Source organism: Calonectris borealis, chromosome 3 (genome assembly GCF_964195595.1).
Source record: "Calonectris borealis chromosome 3, bCalBor7.hap1.2, whole genome shotgun sequence".
NCBI classification, from domain to species: Eukaryota; Metazoa; Chordata; class Aves; order Procellariiformes; family Procellariidae; genus Calonectris; species Calonectris borealis.
The window spans coordinates 52,644,911-52,667,899 of NC_134314.1; the positions used below are offsets into that span (position 1 = coordinate 52,644,911).

The following is a 22,989-nucleotide window of genomic DNA, read 5'->3' on the forward strand; positions in this document are numbered from 1 at the left end:
CAGGGATAAATGTGACAAGACACAAGAGTTGCAGTACTGCTAGCCAAAATCATTACATCAGAAAATTCTTAGCACCAAGGTTGTTCTAGAGTATCAGCATCTGGTCAATAATGGCATGTGAAGGTCCTATTAAAATAAAAGTTCGTGTTTGTATGGTTGTGGAGAAAATCTTAAAGGCAGGAGTATAAAGGTCAAGACTCAAAAACTATAAAGTTCCCAAATACATTTTAAAACTCTCTCTTGAAGTTTAATCCTTGAGAAATCAAAGGTTTCCTAAAAGCTTGAACAATGCATATTCAAATAAAGATGTCTGACTGAGCAGAATAAAAACCACAAGGTCTTTCTTGGTTTTAGCATCACAGGTTCATTTGTTGTTGTTCTCTCATTGTATAGCTTCAACAGAAAGCTCAAATACTTGAATCCAGCCACTCTTCTTGTCATCGCTGAGCTGTAACTGTAAATGCCGTCCTTGTACAAGACATTCCCTTCCTTAGAAAGCTGATTAGCCCCAATTTGTGAGCATGCTAAGAGTGATCCTGATAAAGAACTGTTCGTGAATTTAACAGTGTTTTCCTTCCGCTTTTGCGTTTTAACAGACGACGGAATTTCTCATGCTTCTCCCCATCTCTTTTGAAGGTAAGTCTGCTTGTTTAAAATGCAACAGAGGGTTTCTAAGGGTAGAGAAAAAGGGAACAGTGGCATACAAGGATCTCGTGAAATCTCAGGAACAATGAGAAATCTTATCTGGATTAGTATGAGAATCAATGGGAATTAAGATAGTACCTTAAAAATTCTCTCCTCTCCAGCATCCTCTCCATTTAACAAGTGAATTATAAGTAATTTCTTCCCCTAGGAATCTGCTGCAGAGACACCTGAATGTGAGCAATGCCTGTTAAGAAGAAAAGCAAATAAAAATTGCAGTGTAATGCATGCAGCTCCAGTTCAACTGGAGGATGGACCTTTTTGAGGTGATTGCTGGGAAATACAGCTTCTGCAAAGTTTCACAGCTTCTGCTAAACATACTCACTCTTTGAGTCAGGCAGCAAATAGCCTCCCCTCCCTGTTGTCCCCAAACCAAGATGGATAGTGTTAGAGGAAAATATATCATGCCGGAGCCAACAGAGCACAAAGTACTGCCACGTAATGCCAGGAGTTACCAAAACAGCGACTCTGAGCGTGCAGTTTCTACTGAGAGCAGCGAGCATTATGCCCTGACAACCAAAATCAGACATCGGTCCTACTGTATGTACTTTTTATGTAGGTACCACAGATCTCTACAGCTCCCTTCATTTCTCCAGGAAAAGTCTTCAAAAATGTAAAATTCCTCCCGCATTTACAAATCCATCTATGGTGAGGGCCCACTGCTAAACCTCTGGAAGAAAAAGGTTTAACATCAATGGAAGTTCATTGCTTTGGTGCTGTCTGCTGCTTATAAATTACATCTTGCCTGGAATGTTGTTGGTAGCAAAATCTCTCCTTTGCAACAGCTATTTAATGCTGATCTCTCTTACGGACATTTTCAGTTCAAACATCTTGCCTCCCACCATCCATCTTCTGCCTCCACTCACTGTCAAGGCTTCTGTTTATCTTCTGGCTAGTCAAAATGTCTGCCCAGATCTCTGTGCAAAATTAAACCCCAGGCAGGAAAAACACCACTGGGAATTCCCTGGATTCTTCAAGGGCTGTTAATGGAAGTCAAACATTCCTCCTATAAAATGAGTAAATGAATAAAAATGCTCTTTTCGACTCTGCTTAACAACCCCACTGGATTTGGTATGAGCCACTTGCCAAAATCTACAGGACAGAGCGAAGGAAGACTTTTTTCCCTCTCCTCCCTCCTACACTCCTGGCTGGTGCTTTGAAAACCAGAGTGGCGTTGGACCGTGCACCTAAAAACAGAGAGGTTTTGTGTAGAAACTTTCACAAGGTCACTTTAGAAGCGGACGCATGAAGAGAAGCACGGTGTTTTCTTCCCCGCAGAAGACGCATGTGCCGCTGGTCCTGAGTCTGCAGAGCTTTGGTCCAGGCCTGGTTTATTGCCTTGCACATTTACGGGCCAAGGCTCTGCCATCGCCCTGAGGAACGTGGGATGAAATGTTTATAGCTCCCCGAGTGACTTCTTAGTAATGGCTTCGGTGCAAGCCCGGTCTCACTTCTGTTCCTTAAAACTGCAGCTGGAAATCCTGGAAGTATTTCTCTATGCACCAAGTGACAGACCTCCCTGGAGCCTGCACGCAGCCAGCAGCTCTGCAAGGGAGGTGCAGCCCTTACTCCTTCCCATGCCTTAAATCCCACTGAAAACTCAGAGAAGGAATCTCTTTCTGTTATCTCTTAGATGTTAGCGATGGAGGAGTAAATTGGCCGCATTGGTCTATTACCCACTTACCGCTGCTGAGAAATACGTGTCTGAACAGCTGTCAAGGCTAAAGCTCAGCTGCATGGATCATTAAAACCACTTCTCAGCTCACCACTGGTAGGTTTGAAGATAACAGCTAAGAAAAAATATGTTCATGCAGTCTCCCATTAGCTCTCCTCAAGCTCATGGGCTATTTAGGCAGCTTAACACAAGATTGATCTTGCTATTCGGCAGCTCAGTGCGAGGCGCGGGCAGAAGCTCTCTTTTCCCTCCAGCAACGGAGGGATTCGAACAACCTAGCCGTATGCTCTGAATTTGATGAAGGAGATAGTTGATAATTAATGGCCTGGAGAGGGGATTATAGATCAAGATTTACCTCTGAGTCACGCTCTTGTGCATTTGCACACATACATACCTGTACATGTGCACATACATTCGCTGCAGGAATGAGAAGAGGAATGAGACGGCCCTTCGGTAGAAGATGCTCTGCAGCTCTCTGCTATCCCTGGGCTTTACCTTTATTTATTTAACCCTTATCTTCTGGTATCTACAAATGTGACTGTTGCCTCCAGCAGCTGTGTTTCACTCCTGCAGAGGAACAACAGTGGTTTTATGGTCTGCCTTTTATTAAATCGTCTAATCATTCTGAACAAGCAAAATTCTGCCTGCTTTTTAAAGTAAGGGCTGGGAATTTTATTGAACAGATACTAGTATAAAAATTGAAAACATGTATCGCCATTTTTTAAAAAGACATTCCAGTTTACAGGAATTAAGCAGTGATAGCTCGTACTATTGCACACAGATTTTTGCGATATTAGTTTGTTGTCTCTATTTCCCCTGTATCTATACTGTAATCCCAGACAGATGTCCAGCTTTGCTTAAAAATTACCCTGAGTTTCTATTACAAAATCCTATTTTCTGTATGTTTTAAAGATTACCTTGGTGTTACTCTGGGCTCAGCTTTCTCCCTTTTTTGGGATGCAATCAATTTTACTGGCATTTTTACACTTCTAAGCTCGAGGATGAATATCTTTCATTAAAAACTGTAATTTGGCAAAGGGGTTAATCTATAATGCTCAGAATTCTACAAAACACTACAGCTGGAGCAGTAACTATGGCTTTAAGAAGTAACATAAGCCTTTTTATTACATGTTTTTAATGGGTTAACATAGTACAGTACAAATGCCAAAGTATTTATACAGGGGATGGCAACGGCACTGGAGTAATCGAGCAGATGTCACAATTTGATCACTGAGAGAGACTTTCATCTGCAAGCGCTCCGGGAAAAGGGCTCTCCAAGGGGAAAAGAGATGCAAGCCAGAGTGCCGGGGCTGCTAGGGAGAAGAATAGCAGCAACATGTTCCAGGTAGCAGTTTCACAAGCAAATTAAGACCCATAATTAATGCACTATGCACTTTTTCTACAATCTGTCTCGCAATGTTGTTTGATATACTGGCATGTGTCTGTACAGTTCATGCCTCATTAAAGGCAACAGGATAAAATAAAAGTTAGGAGTGGCTGGCAGCATCCTTGATGGACCTGATGGGTGAAAAGCAGCTTTCACAGGATAGGAGGCATGCAAAAATGTCCTGGACCAGTATGCAGGCCAATTTAATTATATGCATCCACCTTTAATAAAGGTCTCACCCATGTGTCTGAAAAGCATCCTATTTTTGCAGGACACTAAATTCAGTATCACTGTCTTTACCTGTAATAAAAAGGTTGCTTTCCTGAACTATTACCATGTGGTCAGCCAGTCCTCTCCTCTAGCTAGTTGCATTTTAAACGTCTTAAACAAAATCCTAAAGAGGAGGAGAGAAATGGCCTTGCCCTCAGCAGAAAAGATGCCACGGCTCCCCTGCAGCTGAGCAGCCTGGCTGGGACCAGACGGGGAGGATAAAACTCAGTGCCCTTCCCGCAGGCTCCTTTCAAGGCAGTTTGCCCTCAATGCCATGTAGAGCAGCATCAGTGATGCAGAGATATCGGTATCGATTTGAAGTGGAATAACCTCATTAGCTGAGAGTTTGTATATAGGTTACACATTACTGCAGGGGTCATCCTTTTGGCATGTGTCTTCCCACAGCATGTCTGCCTCCATCCTCAGCCATGGACGTGGAAAGCAAGAGGCCAGCCAGACGCTTCGAAGATGTGCTGGGAAGGACGAAGTGGATTTGTGAAGATGCAGGCACCTCTAAAGACATCACTCCAGGCGATGAGCACCTGGCCACGCTAATGCTTGTGGTTGTGCCCCAGCTCCTGTCTCACTTGCAGGCTCCTTGTTAGGAGGAGATCCCTTTGCCAGAATGCATTGAATTTCTTCAGGAACAAGGTCATTTCTCTGTACTCTGTCAGGAGGTAAAGTACATGCTCCTTAAAGCATAAAGGCTCTTTGCAGAGCTTGCGTGGTGCCTGCTACTGTCCTGGTGGCAAGGCTGGAGGCAAAGCCAGCAGCTACAGAGGAAAGCCTGTCCTGCCATCTCCCTGCAGTCCAGTCAGCGTAGCAGAGGTGGCATAGAGCGGGGAGGACTGTCTCAGAGGACACTTACCTCCCCCGTAAGGCAAAGGAAAAGCAAATACTCTGAGCCGTAGCTGGGTCAATGCCCAAAGCCAGGCGAGCGCAGGAACCTCCTGGCTGGAGCCCAGGGCACCGGCGCAGGCCGGGAGAGACCCCAGCGCTGGGACCTGCAGAGCAGTGGCTGGAAGAGGCAAATTTTCCCACTAACTTCTTGTTCCTCCCTCAGGCTTAATGCAAAGGAAAGAACAGGATCACTGCGACGGGAGCCTTTAGGAATTGAGGGCTTTTTGCTCGATCTTTGTGCTGAAGTGCTCAGTCTTATACAGCAAAGACAAACAGCAGCAAGATTGCTCTCAGCAACCCAGACAAGAACATTTTAGTGCATAATTATGGATGAGATGCAAAAGGACAAAAAAGAAAGAAAACATCTGTTCACATAGAGTTTATTGCCGTTCACTTAAAAGGCCCATTAAATGCCAGAAAAAGCTATTTATCCTTCTGTTTGAGGCAATTATCCTGCTGCAAATCTCTGTGGCAATTTGCCCCGTGATTATTCCTGGAGTGCTGACACTGTGCAGATACACTCACTGCACGGAAAAAAGGTGCGGACCTTGCCCACCAAGGCTTATGGAGGGATTTTCAGAAGCGGAGTAGCCAGTGCTTCTCAAGGTCTTTAACTTACACTTTACCTCTGTGGAGAAGCGGGTTGTTCCTTGGAGTCTTTGCCCGGACTTCAGGTGCCTCAGCCCCTTTCTTTCAAAAATCAAAAGGAGCTTTTTCATTCAAAGCACACCTAAAAGTGGGATTGCTCTTCTTGTAGCCACTGTCTCAGAATATGGGATGTCAGAAGCCCACATCCAGTTCCTTGAATGCTCAAAGGAGACCAGCTGTCCCACCGACCAGGAGACCGCTCACCAGGCTGCAAGGCGTGTGGGGAGGAGAGGCTTCATCTCCTTGAAGCCAAACCCTGCACTTGTTTGGCGAGGAGGAAAGCAAGCACAAGGCTCCCTCCATGGCTCTAGTGCATTCCCTGAGGGAAGGGTTGTTTTCCAGACCTTCACTTTAGCCAAAGTGCCGACTGGAGGTGCACATGCTGGTGCTTCAGAAACACCAACAGCTGGCTCGGTTGCTTAATTTTTCGGTGACACAGAAAATAAACAAGCCTCCCCTCCTCTGTTTGGCTCATAAATGTAAGGCTAATGTAAGGCTTGGATATCAGTTGGTCGACTGAGACTTTGCAGAAGTTGAATAAAAAGGCAGGAGAGGTGACAGTGACAGGAGAACAGCACGTGATGCAGGTGGTGCACGTGGTAGGTAATGGACATGAACAGGAATGGAGGAAAGCAATGTGGGACAGTGCTCTCTTAGTGCTGGCTGCTGTCAGTGGTGTGAGACAATCTCAAAGGAGAAAAACAAAACACAAGGAAAAATATTCCCTTGAAACTTCTTTTATGTTTGGAAATACCATTTCTATGAAGTTGTTCACTTTCAGAAAAGTTTCTTTCTGCTTTTTTTCCTCCCCAGCCCCCTCCCCCCCCGCCTTTCTTCATAAGGCTGAATTTTGACTCATGTCTGCTTCTCCTTCTCCAAAATATGTAACTTTGACTTCTTCATTGAGAAAAACAGACACTGGGGGGGAAATTCCCAGAAAGAAAACAGACCATTTCTCATCAGCCTTAAATTAGCAATAGTTTCTAATACCTGAGCACTCAGAGTGGGCTCACTGGGAGCCAGGCCAGGCAGCGGGCGCATGGGCCAGGCTGCAGCCCTGCAGGGACCCCCCACGGGATGTCTAGCCCAGGCACAGCTCGAGGGGCTGGGGGACCCCAAGTCCCCACAACATGAGGAACTGAGGACACCTGGAGACCCAAGACAGTGGTTTTCCCTCCAGCCTTTCGGTGGGGGAAAAGCACTGGGACATGCTGCTATAGCAACAGCTTTGTCTAGGATTATAATGCCTTATTTTTATTAACAACAGCTTCTGGTATGCTGCTACCTTCACATTTCTATTTCCTCAATGTACATTTTTTAAGCTCTCCCTGTGACATTTTACGGCCCTAACTGATTCACGATTATTTCTTAAGCTCTGTTGCAGCACCCAAGTCCTCCAAGCCTTATAGGTATGTGGGAGCCCCACAGGCACCCACATTTCCAAGGAGTTCAGCGTCACTGCATTTGCTCTTCGAGATAGGAGTGTGTGGGTTTCTTTTAGCAACTGTTTGATCCAACATCTCCCTCTGGTGGAAAATAGGGAATAAAGCGGGATGAAATAAAGCATCGTACAACATACACAATTATTTGATAGCTGTGAAAACAATACAAATCTCGGTCCAGGCCATGATGTTCTCTCGGTTTACTACATTTATTCCTAATGAATTTTAATGTATCACACTGAAGTTTATCTCAAATACTATTCCACTGGAAAATAATTGTAATGAATGGTGAATGCCAATTTTCCTTATTTTTCAGAAATTTGGCAAATTTGTTTTAAATATAGGCAAAAGACATATCGAGACAATATGTCTTTATGGCCTTGTTTCTGTGAAGAAAATAAAAAAATTCCCTGTTACAGAAAACTATTATTTTGTGCTCAAGCTCTAAAATCCATCATACAGCCCATCTGCTGTCTGCAAGCAAAAGGATTGATAGAAATGTCTCAAAATATAATCGTTCCCTTTCTATACCATAATTATGCCTTTGAAGTTCCCTGTGAGTGTGACAGATCAGTTGCCATCTGCCAGGAGTGCCTATTCAATGTAGATCAGAAAGTGTAGATAAGAAAGAAACACTCAAGTACCGTCTGGTTCACTTTTGTCCGGACATGCATGGTCTTAAGGAACGGCACAAGAATAAAATCCTTTGCAAGGTGACAGCTAAGTCTTTCTTTAAGGGCACCTTTCATCAGCATGGAAAGTCATGGAGGTTTAATGACTGTTAACCCCCTTCCACGTGCGAGTGTTTCCCTGACACTTACTCTGTGTTTCCAGATGAAGACTATGGAGCTGAAGCAACAGCACGGATGGATTTAGGATCAAAATGGAGTTTTGCAAATTCCTCAGCTGCCGGCTCATCTTCAGCTGGAGCCGGAGAGTTAACACATCTTTGCTTCAGCTCCCAGCAAGGCTCTTGGGTGAGGAGCAGAAACTCAGGGATGGCTGATGAGATATCACCAGAGACTGACACCCGAGGCTGGGCAGCTGAAGCAAGAAAGGACTCATCTCAACAGACTTCAGCTGCCTGAAAGCCAAGCGGTGAGTGTCAGCGAGCCGGCTTGCAGGCATCGAAACGTTGTGACTCCCCTTTGTGGGTAGGTGTATAGTTGGCACAGGGCAGCGTCACTATGTATCTATGGATATATTTTAGAATATTTAAATTTTCCACACCTAGGGAGAAAAATGAGGGAGGGATGTGCAATTATTCCTAAAATATTAGGACATATTCTTGGCAAATTGAAAGTTTCTGGAACTAAAAGCTGAGGCTCTTGAGTAGGATGCTCAGCCTTTGTGTGGCATGACCTTAGCAGGGAAGAAAGCCTCTGCAAGAGTGAGATTTAAAAAGGAATTTCAAGCTAGAGACTGGGGGAAAGTGAGCATGCAGAGAGGAGCAGGGGTTCATGATGGCATGTCCTTAAAGGTGCCATTTTGATGTCTTTATAACCACAAGTAAGCAGAAAATGGCAAGGCGCAATCTGGACAAATAAAGCCCCTTTCAACAGGGCACAGGAGCTGGAGAAATCAGGCTGAATGTATGCTTGTTTCTATTTGCTATAAGTCTAAAAATAAGAAATGGGACTAAAATGCTTGATTTTTATATAAGGGTATTGAAATATCAGAGACTTTCCAGAAGAAAGATCATTACTGGCTCATTGTAATAGCATGATAAAAATTACATGGGAAAGAACCAAAATAGATCCCATCCAAATGAGGAAATGGAAAAGGACATGAACTCTGTCAAATTAAAAGCAGAAACAGAAAGGCAGACTAAAAAAGATTTTGAGCAAATAACTTGCTAATAGACAAAAAGCTTCCTCTACCCCAGCAGGAGCAAGAGCCTGCCGGAGGACCTGCAGGTGACCAGGGTATGCAGTCAGCAGACGATCAAGGGAGCAAAGGAGTTTGAGAGAAAACAAGCCCTAGCACAACAGCCAAACAGATTACTTGTGTCTGTGTTCAGCACAGAAAAGCTTAGTGAAATTCCCACGGCAGAGCCATTTGTTAAGGGGATAATGCAGAGAAGCTGCCTCAGATTGAAGGGCCATTAGATGAGGGTATAGAAGAAATAGATGCAATGGGTAGTAACAAATTCATGAGAAACAGATGTTACTCGCTCGTGGGTTTTTAAGGAATGCTAATGGGAAATTGTTGTGCTGTTAGGGCTGGTGTATAACCCTTTACTTGAAACAGCCAAAGAAAAAAGAGGATGGCACGTGAGGGATCTAGAGAAATGGAAACCACTACATGTGACAGTAAAAGCCATGATAATAGAATAGTTACAAGGACAGATATGAACTAGGAGGGAAGAATCAGCAGAACTTTGCAGTGAGGAGCTATGAAGCTGTGCTTCACCATCCTTTTATGGCTTCAGAGGAAACAGTGAGGCTGCAGACTGCAGCAGAGTGATCCGCTCAGTATGATCTGCTCAGCTTCTGGAAAGCCTTTAATAATGTCTGTCACCATGGACTTATAAAGAATCTAATCTGGCATGGGATAAGAGGGAAGATCCTCTCATGAGTCAGCAACTGCATATAGGATAGAGAGACAAGGTAAGGATAAATCACCTGTTTTTCACAGTGGAGAGAAGTCACCAATGACATCTGAGACTAATCCGTGGTAGGGCCAGTGCTAATCCACATACCCACCAGTCAGGTGGTAAATGGTGAACTGGCTTGGACTGCTGGTGGTGCCATCTTATTTCAGGCAGTAAAATGCAAACTGCCTGCAAGGAGCTGCAAAAAACATCTCATGGGGCTGGGCAATGAAATGGCAGGTGAAACCCAGTATGGATAACAGCAGAGAAAAACACATGGCTGAGTTGGGAATCATAGAATCATAGAATCATAGAATAGTTTGGGTTGGAAGGGACCTTTAAAGGTCATCTAGTCCAACCCCCCTGCAATGAGCAGAGACATCTTCAACTAGATCGGGTTGCTCAGAGCCCCATCTAACCTGACCTTGAATGTTTCCAGGGATGGGGCATCTACGACCTCTCTGGATAACCTGTTCCAGTGTTTCACCATCCTGGAAGAAGACCCCTCACTACCCAGTCTCAGCAATAGCTTCTGGACCACCTGTTCAGGACAAATACCTTGGAGTTAGATAGTTCTATTCAAATGACAGTTAAAAGCTATTTAGTGACTATAAAACTATTGAATATTAGAAATTATTAGGAAGGGAAGAGAGATGTCATCAATTAAATACAAGATTCATCCCTACCATGAGTACTGTGTGCAGTTCTGGTCCCCCATCTCAAAACGGGTATGGTAGAGTGAGAAAAGGTATAAAGATGGGCAACAAGGAAGACCAAAGAGATGGGTAGCAGCTACATAAACCAAAATTCTTCAAGGTGGGAAAGAAGAGTCTGAGAGGGAGAATGGTATAAATTCAAGAAGGGTCATGGAGAATAACTAGTCACCACTTCTCATAAGATGCAAGAACGGGGCATCAAATTATGTTTCCAGGTTCAAGACAAACATGAAGGCAAGGAGCTCTGTGCCTGGGCAAAGAAGTGTCTCCCGTTATGGAACCTGTTGTCATGAGATGTCGGGAACTACAAAAGCACCATACGTGGTTTTAGAAGCAATCCAACAAATGTGTGGGAGATAAATGATCTGAGGGCCATGAAACACTAAGCTACCCCTCAGCTGAATGGGCCAGGGTGTGCTAGAAGTGGCCCTCTCCACTGCTGGCCATGGCCAGAGCTAGGATGCCAGAATGACAGGCCTTGCAGCTGAACCCATTTTGCCATTTTTATCAACCAGACAACTTTTAGAAGTAAATTAGAAGAAACCCCCCCACCCTGCAGAGCAGAAGTGCACAACCAGAGCTCTGGTTTCTCACGGGGCTATGAACACCCCATTAGCATTAGTAGTGTTTCTTGCTCCAGGATAAGATACACTGTTTGTTACTTTTTAAGATTAAAATCAACATTAAGAAAAAATAGCCCATTCTCATGATTTTTCCATGTATTTTTTCTGTTCTGTGTTAGCTGAGGACAAAGCTGCGGTTTGACAAGCCCTACACCAACACTGCTGCCAAAAGCAGGAGCTCTGCCTTCTCGTACCGCTGGAAAGGACAAATGATGGGAGGAGAGTGCAAAATTAGCCTCCAGAGCTGAGGAGAAGAGGGCAAGACTGCTGAAGGCAGGGCTAGCTTAGGCTGATCCCAGGCGCTAATTGACCTATAATTTAATTTGATGACGTTTCTTTCGACAGCTGCCCCTTGCAAAGGATAAGTGTCTTCATCCTCCCTGAGAACAGCAAGAGTTGGCAGCCATGTCTGAACGTGGCCTTTCTTGGCCCTGTCATCCCAAATGAAAGAAACCCCCTTGTTTATGAAAGGAAACACTACAAAAGGGACCCTTGCTCTGTTATTAGAACTTTATTTATCAGTTCATTTTAATCATGTGAATTCTTGAAGGATTTTGATTTGTTTTGTAAGGACAAAAAAATAGTCAAAAGTGGATGCCAACGCTCTTGAATGAGCCATTTAAGATCTATTGAGTGGTTTAATCACTAACAGTTAGACCTGTAATTTGACGGTAAGCTCCAGTTTTGGGGGGTGACTATCTTCAGCCACATCAAAATTTGCTGAGGGGAGTCTAAAGCCCAGCTCTGCCTCTGCCACGGAGTGAGGGTCTGGATGTCAGTGGCTCAGCTTCCTTACAGCAGTGGAGCTCACTCACGTCCAGTTACAGACAAATTTGTCTTTAGGGTGTTTATCTAGTCTTAAATGGCTCTTTTGTCCCTTACGAAACTGAAGCTGGTGTTAAGATCCTTGTGGGTTTGTCACCAATTTATTCATATCAGCTGTTGCAAGGAAAGCAGCCAGTGCTGATGCAAAGTAGAAAAGAGATGCTTGCACTCCCAAGCCCACCCTGAAAAATCCTCTCCTGTAGGACACAGGCCATGTCAATGCTGCTACTGTGGGGGAAAAAATCATCTATGTCTGAGATGAAAATCTGAGGGGCTCGGAGAAAAAAAAAGAGATTTGCCAACAAGCGTGAGAAAAGATGCACAAAACTGTAGCTTATACGGGGCAACCTCCTCTCACAAAAACTTTGCGTTAAGTTCCCTGAGGGGTGATATGAGCAAATGCAGTGATCAGTGTCACAGACCTGCTCTTAAAATCACGCTTGCCTGGTCACTGTGCATGACAGTGACCTGACATTGCTTTCTCTAAGAGCTGACCTGGAGCACTGTAATGAAGCACTGCGTGGGGTTTTCTTTTCCTTGTAAATCACGTGGAAAATGGTAAAGTTTGTTAGCAAGATGGCAGGAGCAAGGGCAATACTAGATTAGATTTGGTTCAAGAGGTGAGAACTAGTTTTTACTGAATCTGAAAATAGTGCATCCGATACCCTTTAGATGCAGATCAAGAAACGCTAAATTGATGTTATTGATATTATACTGCCGCAATCTAATTCCTGTTACGTGAAGAATATTTACATATCTTGCCTTCTCCTTAACATAAGGCTAGAGAAATGCCCAGGGCAGAAACAATGCCAGATGGAGGAGAAGGACAGCTGGACTAATACTTGGATCAACCCATCATGCCTTTCCAAGGTGGCAGCTGGAAGCCAGCTGAGATACCACCCAGCATCTGCAATGGCACAAGCTGTTGCCTTAGGTTCCTTCTATCCAGTAATGGAATGAAAGTCCAAAGCTGCTACTAGGAGATGCCACACTAGCCTGTCGTAAATGGAAAAGGAGCCTCTGGGATTCAAAGCTTGGCCTTCGATGTGGAGCCTTGCAGGGCAGCAATGCACTCTCTCACCAGGCGAGCAGCCTCTTTGGCTGTGCCCCTGTGCACTGAAAAGCCACCTGCCCCATGCCCATAGTTGTGGACCACCGGGAGCTTAACTCCTCCTTGGCTCAAGACCTCTCTCTGCAGTCTCACGCACCACCTGGATGGCCTCAGGCCCACCTTCACCTTCATATCCTGAGCTCCACGCAGGGAGGGCTCAAGGGAGCAGCATCTGTCAAAGATGTCTTTGGTCGTGCCAGGATCAGGGGAGAGACTCCAGCTCTCCTTTTCCCTGGTTCCCCCTAGGGTTACCCTGTGTATCCCCGGGTAGATGTAAGTTAAGCCATCCCCATCCCGAATGAAGTTTTTCACCCAAGGAGCATGAACTTTGAGTACTTGTCCCCTGACAGGGAAGAGCTTCTCGTCCCCCACCAGCTGGTGGGCTCCAATGCCCGCGCAGTTGACGACGATGTTATATTCACTGTGCAGCTCCCACAAGTCTGCAACTTTTCTGGTGCACATCTGGACGCCAGTTGCTTTCAACCTGCAAAAAGACTCCAGAAGTGAGGCAGAAAAGAAAACCCTAAATCCTCATGGAATTATTATGCACATTAAGTAAATGAGATAGATTGCCTTTAACATACTGATCAAAACCAAACAGCAGATGGGACAAAAAGCAAAGAAAATGCCATGGGGTTTCTGTTTGTGATTTGTCTGATTTGGTCTCATCAAAGCTATTTTTTAGCTTGTTTGCACTGGAAAAGATACAGCAAGTTGATCAATAGTAGAGAAGGCCCTGGCATAAGATCCTAGACAGACAGAAAGATCCTCATGGTCTCATTGATTCATTTCTATAACCGTACCAAGCTTTAACAGCTCAAGCAAGCTGAAAAATGTGAGATTTATTCAGCAACGTACTTCTAGTGACATCGCTATCATTCCACACCCTTTTTAATGTGCCTATTACACACCGTCATATTCATTCCCAACTCACCCGATACCAGGAGCCACTTAGTCATCTAGTGCCACGTGCGAAGCCCTGGGGTACCCAGGACATCCCCACAGGCTGGACAGATGTGGCATGGGACCCCAGGAGACCCACACCCTTCTAGAGCAGCAGCCAGGAGTCACCCAGGACAGCTCAGGGCACTATACATCCATGTCTGCTCTTCAGCAAAATTCACCCCTTCTTGAGGTTCATCTTTGAGCTCAATTTCAAGCCAAATTCCACCCTGAACTTGCCTGAAGCTTGATACCCTTCCCCGTGGAGAAACATTGCTGTGAGGTGGAGTCACCGCATGCTGTCAGCTGGATCCAGTCACTGGGGTGGTTTTAGCAAGAACAAATCGCTGGGGGTTTTAGCATGAGCAAGTCAGGAGACATATCCGCGATGATGGTGCACTAAGTGGAAGTCCTGTCCTCTGCAGTACTCTGGCAGCTGGCAAAGTGATCAACCCCAGTACGAAGGCAGTGGTTTCCCACAAAGCAGTGAGTGAGCCGAGGATCCAGGGCACGGCTGAGGCTGGGGTTTGGGTGCAGCAGGACGCTGAGGCTGGCTGGGCAGAACTGGGGAGGTCTCATGCAGCAGCTCTGGCTGGGCAGCTTGCTGGGAGAGCTCATAAGAGTTGTAATCGGGACTCTGCCATCATGGCATAAAAAATACACCAAAAAAAAAAAGCTGAAAACTCCTGAATTCAGGCAAGCGTGCAGGAAAAAATTCCTGAAGCCCATTTTTGGACCAGCAAGGTGGGCACAAAACCAATTGTGGATTGCCAAGAGAATGGTCTATAAATACTGCTTAGGTCACGAGGGGTTTGAGAATTAGTTACATGTTTAATATGCTCTCATTTCTCATCACCAGAGACAAGAGAAAGAAAAGGAGCTTAATCATCTTACTAGACTACATCCTTTGAGAAATAAGAAGGCTACAGCAGGAATAAGGAGAGAGCAGAAATCACGTGGCAGATACTAAATGGGTTGAACAACTTAGTTGTGCTTCAGCAGAAATTTCCGATTCGGTTAAGCAATGAAACATGACAGAGCATGTGCACCGAGGAGGTGACACAGACCTCACGAGGCACTGGTGCCGCTGGAGTACTCCCAGCCGGCTGGCTGCTAGAACAAGAAACGTTTTTTCACATTTTGCAGTGAGATGAAAGGCATCTAAGCAACCGGTTGAGCTGGCAATTTGTACCATGGTATCGGTATTGGTACCACGTCTCTTTACTTAACCTCAAATCAGCTTGCAGCCTATCGCTTTCTCTCAGGCGGAGACGGCTATTTGCTCACTTTAGAGGAGTTAAATGGATTAAATGCACATCCCAGGTGTCAGAACCTTTTTAGATCTGCATCCTGACTCTCCTACAGTTCTCCAAAATCTACGTATTTTGGGAAAACTCAGAAATTTGGAAATTGGCAAATTTTCTAACTTTCATGTCAATCCAGGTGTGAACTCTGAAGCCATGACTCCTCAGAGTGAGTGCACGACCTATCTTACACAGGCAAACGTTTCCAAAAGGCTTGTTACAAGATGATGCTTATTTGACCTTTTTTCACCTGACTGGATTAAGGAATGACTCCAATTGTTGACCAAATTTGAGATTAATTGGTCCAGCTACTTCTCAAGTGCAAAGTCTTCACAGATAAGACATCTTCCCAGACGTGCCTATTCTCCCAGGGGTTGGATGTATGTTGAAGAACAGAGAGATATATTTGGGAAGTTCGACAAATGAGGAGCACCCACACATTTTCTTAGGACATGGCAGGTTCCCAAGGTACCTTCAACGTCTGGCTGGCCAAGCATGGTCCCTGTGGCTATGTCGGTCCTATGCCCAGAGGCGCTCCTGCTCTAAGTCCCGCTGTACAGCCATAGTGGTAGAAAGTAGTCATTGCATAAATGGGGCCTTTCAAATTTTGGAAAAATGGGGTATTTATTTCTTGTGCTTCTCCCCAAGGAAGAGCATGCTGCATTTTCCTCAGTGAGAAACAGCCCTTTTCCAGTTTTTTTCAAACCTAAGGCTCTCAAGGAGTCCCTAGCTCGCCCCCAGTCCCTCTGCCTGGATTTCACTGTGTGCCCAGCCTGCAGCAAAACCAACCTTTTCTCCAGCCACAGCAGGTAGGGTGGACAGTCACATTTCAGTGTCGTAAAGGCCTGGCCAAATCGGTGCTGTGGAAACTTTTGGAGTTCTGCTTCAGACATTGGTCGAAATCCCAGGACAACATCTGACCAGAAAGGTAACTCTTCCTTGGGAGTGTTTTTAAAGACCTGCCACCTAAAAGGACACAGAGAAAAAGCTGCAAAACTTAGTCGCTATTGCTCTGCCATGTTATGTGTCACGGCAATCAGCACAAATCCAGGAACTCAGGAACCTGTTCCAGCTCATCAGTGCAGCTCTGCAAGGTTAACAGCGACAGGGAAACTGTTGCCTGCTACTGCAATACCCAGGCAGAGGGGCTGCCACAGCCAAGCTTGCAGGTGACACACTGGGGTTACTAAACTGGAGAGAGTTCTTCCAGCCATACTGTGTGAACTTCCAGCTGCAGAAGTACAAAGTCCCCTCACACAACATCCCCACCACAGCTGCGGCCACCCTGGATGGACCTTCATGTAGGGCCACTTGCATACCTGGTCACATTTTTTTGGGTACCCATAAAGCTACAGAGTGCCCAGCCTCAACACTCCCAAGAGGTGCATTTCTGTGTAGATAATGGGCAGCATAAAACACCCCCAACGCACGCACACCCCAGTTGCATCCCTATACCTAGTTGCTGAAGCTGGAGGATCCTGCAGTCCCATCCCTATGAAGACTGCCCCTGCTGCAAGGAACTGGTGGATGAAAGCATGGAAAACATCAGCATGGAAAACATCATACCACCAAAGACATTTGGTGCTTGCCAGTCTTGAGGGGTACAAACCTATGCATGAATTTTGCTTGAAAATACATAGTATCTGAGCAACTGCAATGCAGTTTCTTGGGAATATGGTCACAAGAGCTACTCCATGAAGGGAATATGCCTAAACTCCAGCGAGGAAAACTTCTCTGTCTGCTCCAGCACACGGTACACGCATACCCAAGTCTGCCCTGGGGGGCTGTTCTTACCCGGACACCAGGTGAATGCCAGCCTCTGACGCCTCAGCTGAGTTGCTGATGGCAAAAAGGTAAGTGAAGGTCTCTTTGAACCACTGCTTCTGCACGTGGATTGGTGTGCCTGCACGTAAAGAAAACCAAACATGCAGAGAGGGAAAATGCACAGAGGAGAAGCGTACAAGCCAGTATCAAGGAGAAGGGACAGATGGGGAACGCACAGCATGGCACTTTTCTTCCTGAACCTCTGTGCATCGCTGCACTCCTGGGCACGCAGCCACGTGCACACGGGCAACGGGCAAGAGTACACCGGGTTGCACGCACCTGGGTAGGTGTGAGGGATGAGTATCCCGGCTGCGACGTCACTCGTTGTATTGGAGCAGAACTGGTCTGAAAGGACCGTCACAGAGCAGCTGGGGCAAGTTTCCGCGACGCACAGTGCTGTGGACAAGCCAACAACTCCCGCGCCAACCACTGCGACCTTGGGTGCTGCCATCTCCGGGATGCAGAGCCAGAGGAGAGAGGCACCTACGTGCATTGGAAATAACATATCCTAAGTCACCAACATCCCTGCCAGACATCCTCGTCAGGCTATGAAAAACCCACACAAGATGTAACATAAGCCCCCTGGGGCAGCTAATCAAAGGCTGACTGCTGCACACAGAGAACCAAGACTGAGGTGAGGATTAAAAAAATCCTCATAGCCTTTGGTATGACCATTAATTTTTGAAAAGTGTTTCAAGAGCCACTACCCCATCCTCAGCACAGGAGCAAAGGGCAAGAGAGCAACCTGTACATATAGACTGGTGTTCAGGCTGTAGCAATCTGGAGCAAAGTTTTTTTCAATAAAACCCAAGGGAGTGAGGCACCCGTCAAGTTTGCCATCATGTTGGGGCAAAAGTGCCTTTGGAGCTCTGGCAAAACTGGCTTTTAGGCACCATGAGCAAAAAGGCTGTTTGAACATCAGCATCTCTAGCAATGAGGTCTGTCACTGCCTGGGCAGTGGAAGCAAATTGCTGAGGAGGCAAATTGGTTACGCAGAGTAAAGGGTCCAGTGCACTGTGGAAGATGTTTTTCTTAATGTGCACCTTAGTTCCCCTGCTGTGCAGGGCTCCCCCTCTGACCCTGAGGACTAGGTTACCTGCTTAGCTCTGTTCTAGAAAACATGAATTTTAGCTGTTAAACACAATGCATAGCTTCACAGGGTACAGCCTGGCTGTTTACACTCCCACATCCAAAAATTGTTTGGGCCACGACGCCTTGGTGGGAAAAATGTGGGAAGAGAAGCTACCTATACCCTAGGGGATTTTGTGCCCCTAGTGACCTGAGGTCTCCAACCCATCCTTGGCCCCTGTACCTGCCAGCCTGACCCACTGCCTTGGACAGATTCGTGGGTATCCGAGGCTGCCATGCTCTCCCGGCAGCACACGGTGGTCCCCAGGAGCCAGCCAGCCTCGCTGCCCCAAGAGCCTGTATATTTGCCTCTCTCTGCCTTGCTTTATAACCTGCTTTATGTCCTGGAGCAGCTCTACTCCACTCCTTAGCATCTTCAATTGCTGATTGCTACTCCAGGAGGTGCAGCGTCTCTATTTTCCCTTGTCCTGTCCAAGTGTCGGAGCTTGGCACCTGCCCTGGTGAGTGGGTACAGAGCTCCTGGTTGATAATCACCTGGCTGCCCGTCCCAGCGAGGTGCCAGCCTGTGCGCCTGGCCACGGCCAGCTAACAGGTTTCACACCGGCAGAGGCACGAAGCACAACTGAACCATGCAACTCGGTACGCTCTGCAAAGGCCCTGAAGCCAGGATCTAAATAGGCCTGAAAGAAACTAGACAACCTCAGAGGTGATAAATCCTTCCGTGGCTTTGAAACAGGCGAGTTGGGGTGCACCTGCTGGCTCAGGCACTCGTCTGGGGGTTACTGCCAAAGGCTGAGCAGGGATGTAGGGGGAGAATCTCCTCTGCCTGTGGCTTTTATGTTTTCCTGGAGTATCTACCAATATTCACTCTTGGAGAAGGTGCTGAGTGATATGGACCTTTAGTCTTGCTCCCTTACAGTCTTGCTTTCTCCTACAGGCCTCGCTCTTCCTAGACTGTAGAAATCCAGCCTCACTAATTGCTTTCTGAGAACCTTTTCTGGAAGCCAGTGCCTGCAGTTATAAGGACAGGCTGATTTCCCATCTTCCTGTGGCTTCTGGCATCTTTGATGTAAGTTTAGGCAAGACAGACTGTGTGGGATTATGATGGATCGGGTTTATTTATGAGATCCTTGCTCATAACTCTTCACACAGCTTCTCACTTACCCCTGAGGTTTTACTACTTAAAATTTGACGTCCCTATTATGTAGGAAGGGAGAGAGGACCAGGCACTGCTGCTCATCATTTCATTCCTTCTGCACCGCAGCCAGGGGTTGTTACAAGCCCTCTTCTTCCTCGCAGCGCGATGCTTAAGTTTCTTCCTGTTAATTATTACATCTTCTTTCACAAGCTGACTATAAAAGTGCCCACACAGCAGGGGAAGAGGGCCCTGTGCAGGGGTAAAAATGAACTCTGAACCAGAACTGCTGCCCTGCATCACTGCCACCCACAAACCCAATCTGAAAAAATGCTGATTTGAAGGAGAGCTGCACTCCTCAGCTCTACTATTGCCCCAGGCTGCCCCAGCGCCTGCGGAGGGTCAGAGCAGGGACAGCGGTTGCTTCCCTACCACAGGCTGCAGAATATTTTGTACTGGTAATTGTATTAAAAAAAAAAAAAACACAGAAAAGAAAAAAGAAGAATAACAAGAAATTAGGGGATTTTAATAATGCTGAAATTACTTTTCTTAGGAAAATTGGTTCTGAGAAAGTTCTCTAAACACATTCCTATTAACAAACCTGCTGGCAGCTGTGGAAATCGCGTGTGGCTGTCAGCACGCCCAGCGAGCCTCCCAGCAGTCCGTGGATGACCACAGTCCTGCTGGAACATATCCATCAGAGATGTGCTCTCAGTTGCCCCTCACCGCTCTCGTTCACTGAAGCCTTTGGACTGTGAAGGAGATTGAATTTCCTGACTGACCTCCCCGCCCCCGGGGAAGAAAGGGGAGCTGCGGCTTGGTGGAGATTCAGGTTTCACAAGTCTTCCCAATTCGGATGGGATTTTTGCAGATGAGCCGATTCGATATCAATTGATTGCAGTGTTGCAAAAGCCGGTGAGGGTGGAAAGGGGCTGCTGGCAGTGATGGAGCCTGCAGGAATGGCTCAGAAGGCCACGACAGGCACCCGTCGAACATGCCGCTCTTCTAGCACTTACTGCTGCAATCCAAGAGCACATCAAGCTGTAATGTGCTTATGTCCCAAAAATTAACCGGCTGCAAAGCAGCGGCTACACACAGCTTGTACCAGCAAGCGTAGCTCGGGCTTTGCAGAGCCACTGACCCTGCTATGAGTGCAAGACTCATCTGTGGCTCTGCCCCGGCAGCACAGCCTGCCTCGGCTGGGAGCCCTGCACCTTGCTGGCAGGGCACAGGAGGAGAAACTATTTTTAGCTGATGTGGCAGGCCAGCTTAGTGCCAGTGGGGGTGACACTTCTCGCCCCCTCAGACTGGCTTGTGCTGAGGGTTTTGCAAAAATCAGCATTTAAAAGGCCAATCAGTTGCAGTAACTGTTGGGGAGGGAGGCAAAGGGTGTCAGGCACTGTTTAGCTCTCTGTTCTTTCTTAGTGTCAGAAGAATGGGACAGAAGCCAGACAGAGCCACCTGGAGCTGTAATTCCCCAGCAAAGAGGACACTGGCTGCTTGACGTGGGCTTCGTGCCCCTGCCACCCTCCTGCTCCTCCCAGGCCAGAATGAATTATTTTTAAAAATATTGAGATATTTTGTGATGTGACTTAATCTCCCAGCTCCCACAGCTGAGGAGACAATGTCAGCCTCATGCGATGCAAGGGGGTCTAAATTGCAGGTTTAATTAGATCCATTCCTTATTCTTTCTTGCCTCACATAGTTGTGTATCACCACTAACCCTCAGTCTTAACATCATTCTAGCAGTGGATAAAGTGATCAGTACGGATAAGTACACTGGTCCCCAGCACACATGTGCACACACGTGCACAGGAACATGCACACCCACTGCCAGCTGCAGCTGTAGCCTCTTGGCCCGTGGTCCCTCCGGGCTGTCCCTCAGGCTGTGACAGACCCTGGGAAACCGGCATCCCTCAGCTGGGAGAGCTGCACGAGCGCTATTGCTTTGGCATCTTTGCATTACAGGCACAGCCCCTCACCCTGCCCTTTTCCCCTTATGGCCCAACTCCGTGAACGTGCTTCCCTGGCAGGCTGGCCGCTCTTAGCTTGTATCGCAACCCGGATGACCTACCGAAGTAAGCATGTTTACATGCCCAAATGAACAGTTCAAGAAGCCCAGCTGAACGGTTGACCGGAAAATGGATCAACAGAAAGTAACTAAAGAAAACCAAAACCTGTTACATTTGAAGTCCTGTGGGTTTTTTTTAAACTAACTCTCACCATATTTAAGTGCTGAAACATTTTTTTGGATTGCCCGACGCCTGCAGTACCGGGGAGCAAAGGCTCCAGCCTTTCTGGACTCCCGGAGGGGCTCCTCGTCCACCGGCGTGACTGCGCCCGCCGTCCCCGTCCGTGCCTGACGTGGAGCGCTTTCTCCCTTCCTTTTTTTGCAGATCACTCTTTTGTTTATTCACTTCCCCAGTTCTCAAGCACCCTTGGTGTTGCTTCCCTTTGCCTGACTCCAGAGAGGGGTTTTGCCAGACTCTTTGCTAAAGGTAGTCACAGACGCTGATGAAGCTCAGTCTGTTCCGGGGGGTTTGCTGAGGAGGGAGCCCTGATTTTGGCCTTTTGACTCTGGCTCGATCCCTTTTCAGTCATTTGGGCTGCTCTGTGAGATGTACATTTGGGGCCTGCCACAGGAGGAAGGCGAGGGTGCTCTCTTCACCGAACAAGGAGGCTCCTTGGGACCCCCTCAGCCTCTCTGCTGGGTGCACATACAGCATTCCTGCCAGAAAGCAGGTGTCTCCGAGCCACCGTCACAGAGACCTGAGGCTACCAGAGAGGCCTCAGCTCCTCTTTCAGATAGCTGTTTGCACATGCAAAAATTTAGGAGGAAATACCTCCTAAAGGAAGGTAGGTTATACCCATGCTATAAGGTACCAACAATATTAACCTCCCCAGCAGCACCTACACGCCAAGTGATGCTCTTGCTTGTCTCCAAAACCAGAGAGGTCCGCGTCGCCTGTTCCCCACAGGGCGGGGGTTGTTGAACCGGTGCCTCTGTGCGGGGAGAGGGGGAAAGCAGGGAGAAGCTGAGGTTCAGCACGCCCCGAACAGCAGGGATCTCACACCCCCGGCCAAACGCGGCGGCTCACCGCTCACGCCAGAGCCAGCCGTGACAGCCACCGCACTTTGACTGCGCAGCCGCCTCTGTGCGTGGCCCAAACCCCTCCCTGCCCGAGCTTAAGGAGCTGGTTTGTGGAAAGTTCCCGGGGCAGCGCTCGGTCCCCGCGCAGCCCCTGCGGACCCCTTCCCCTGCCCTCGGCAGCAAAAAGGGCTCCGTCATCTAACATTTCCCTCTTCAACTGGAAGCACGGTCTGAAAAAAAAAACAAGCTGGGAGAGAAGGCAATACCTGGTGAGGAGGAGGCCCCCGGTCCTGCCTGGAAGAGTCGCCCTCCCGGGAAGAAGCGGAGCGGGAGAGGACGGAGCGCGTTGCCGGGGGGGGGTCGCAGGCGCTGCCGGCAGCTCCCCTTCCCCGAGGCCGCTCCCCGAGTGCCCGGCTCCGTGTCCTTCTGCTAATGAAGGAGCTGTTTGTGCCTGGGCAAAGGCCGCCTCCAGCGCTGGCACCTCTCCCGGGAGAGCCCGGCAGCCGCGCGTTGGCTCTGCCGGAGCCGTGCCCTTTGCTGCCTGCCGATAACTATTTTCCTTGAAGATTTCCCCGGCGCACTCGAGAGGAGTCTCATGGGGCCCCACTATCCCGAGCAGAATATATTGTCTTTTTTCTTCTCTTACAAGCAATTAATTATGTTCTGAATGTTTGTGAAGCTGCCTTAAGATTGCCACAGCGCTTGAGCCGTC

At 47.3% G+C, this 22,989-nt stretch overlaps 1 protein-coding gene across 2 annotated transcripts; it reads right to left on the reverse strand.

Annotated features, from left to right (window-relative positions):
• Window positions 1-11,068: 11,068 nt before the first annotated feature.
• On the reverse strand, window positions 11,069-22,726 carry DDO (D-aspartate oxidase). Of its 2 annotated transcripts, none has more exons than XM_075145666.1 (5): window positions 22,544-22,726; window positions 17,242-17,445; window positions 16,933-17,041; window positions 15,928-16,104; window positions 11,069-13,376 (listed from the first exon to the last, which is right to left on the reverse strand). In XM_075145666.1, exons 2-5 carry the CDS (start codon window positions 17,411-17,413, stop codon window positions 12,809-12,811), a joined length of 1,026 nt encoding a protein of 341 aa, XP_075001767.1. In that variant the 5' UTR covers window positions 17,414-17,445; window positions 22,544-22,726; the 3' UTR covers window positions 11,069-12,808. The 2 variants fall into 2 exon arrangements, with proteins under 2 accessions (XP_075001767.1, XP_075001765.1); XM_075145664.1 differs by lacking the exon at window positions 22,544-22,726 and adding an exon at window positions 19,788-19,938 and having other exon boundaries at window positions 11,454-13,376.
• Between the last annotated feature and the right edge of the window lie 263 nt (window positions 22,727-22,989).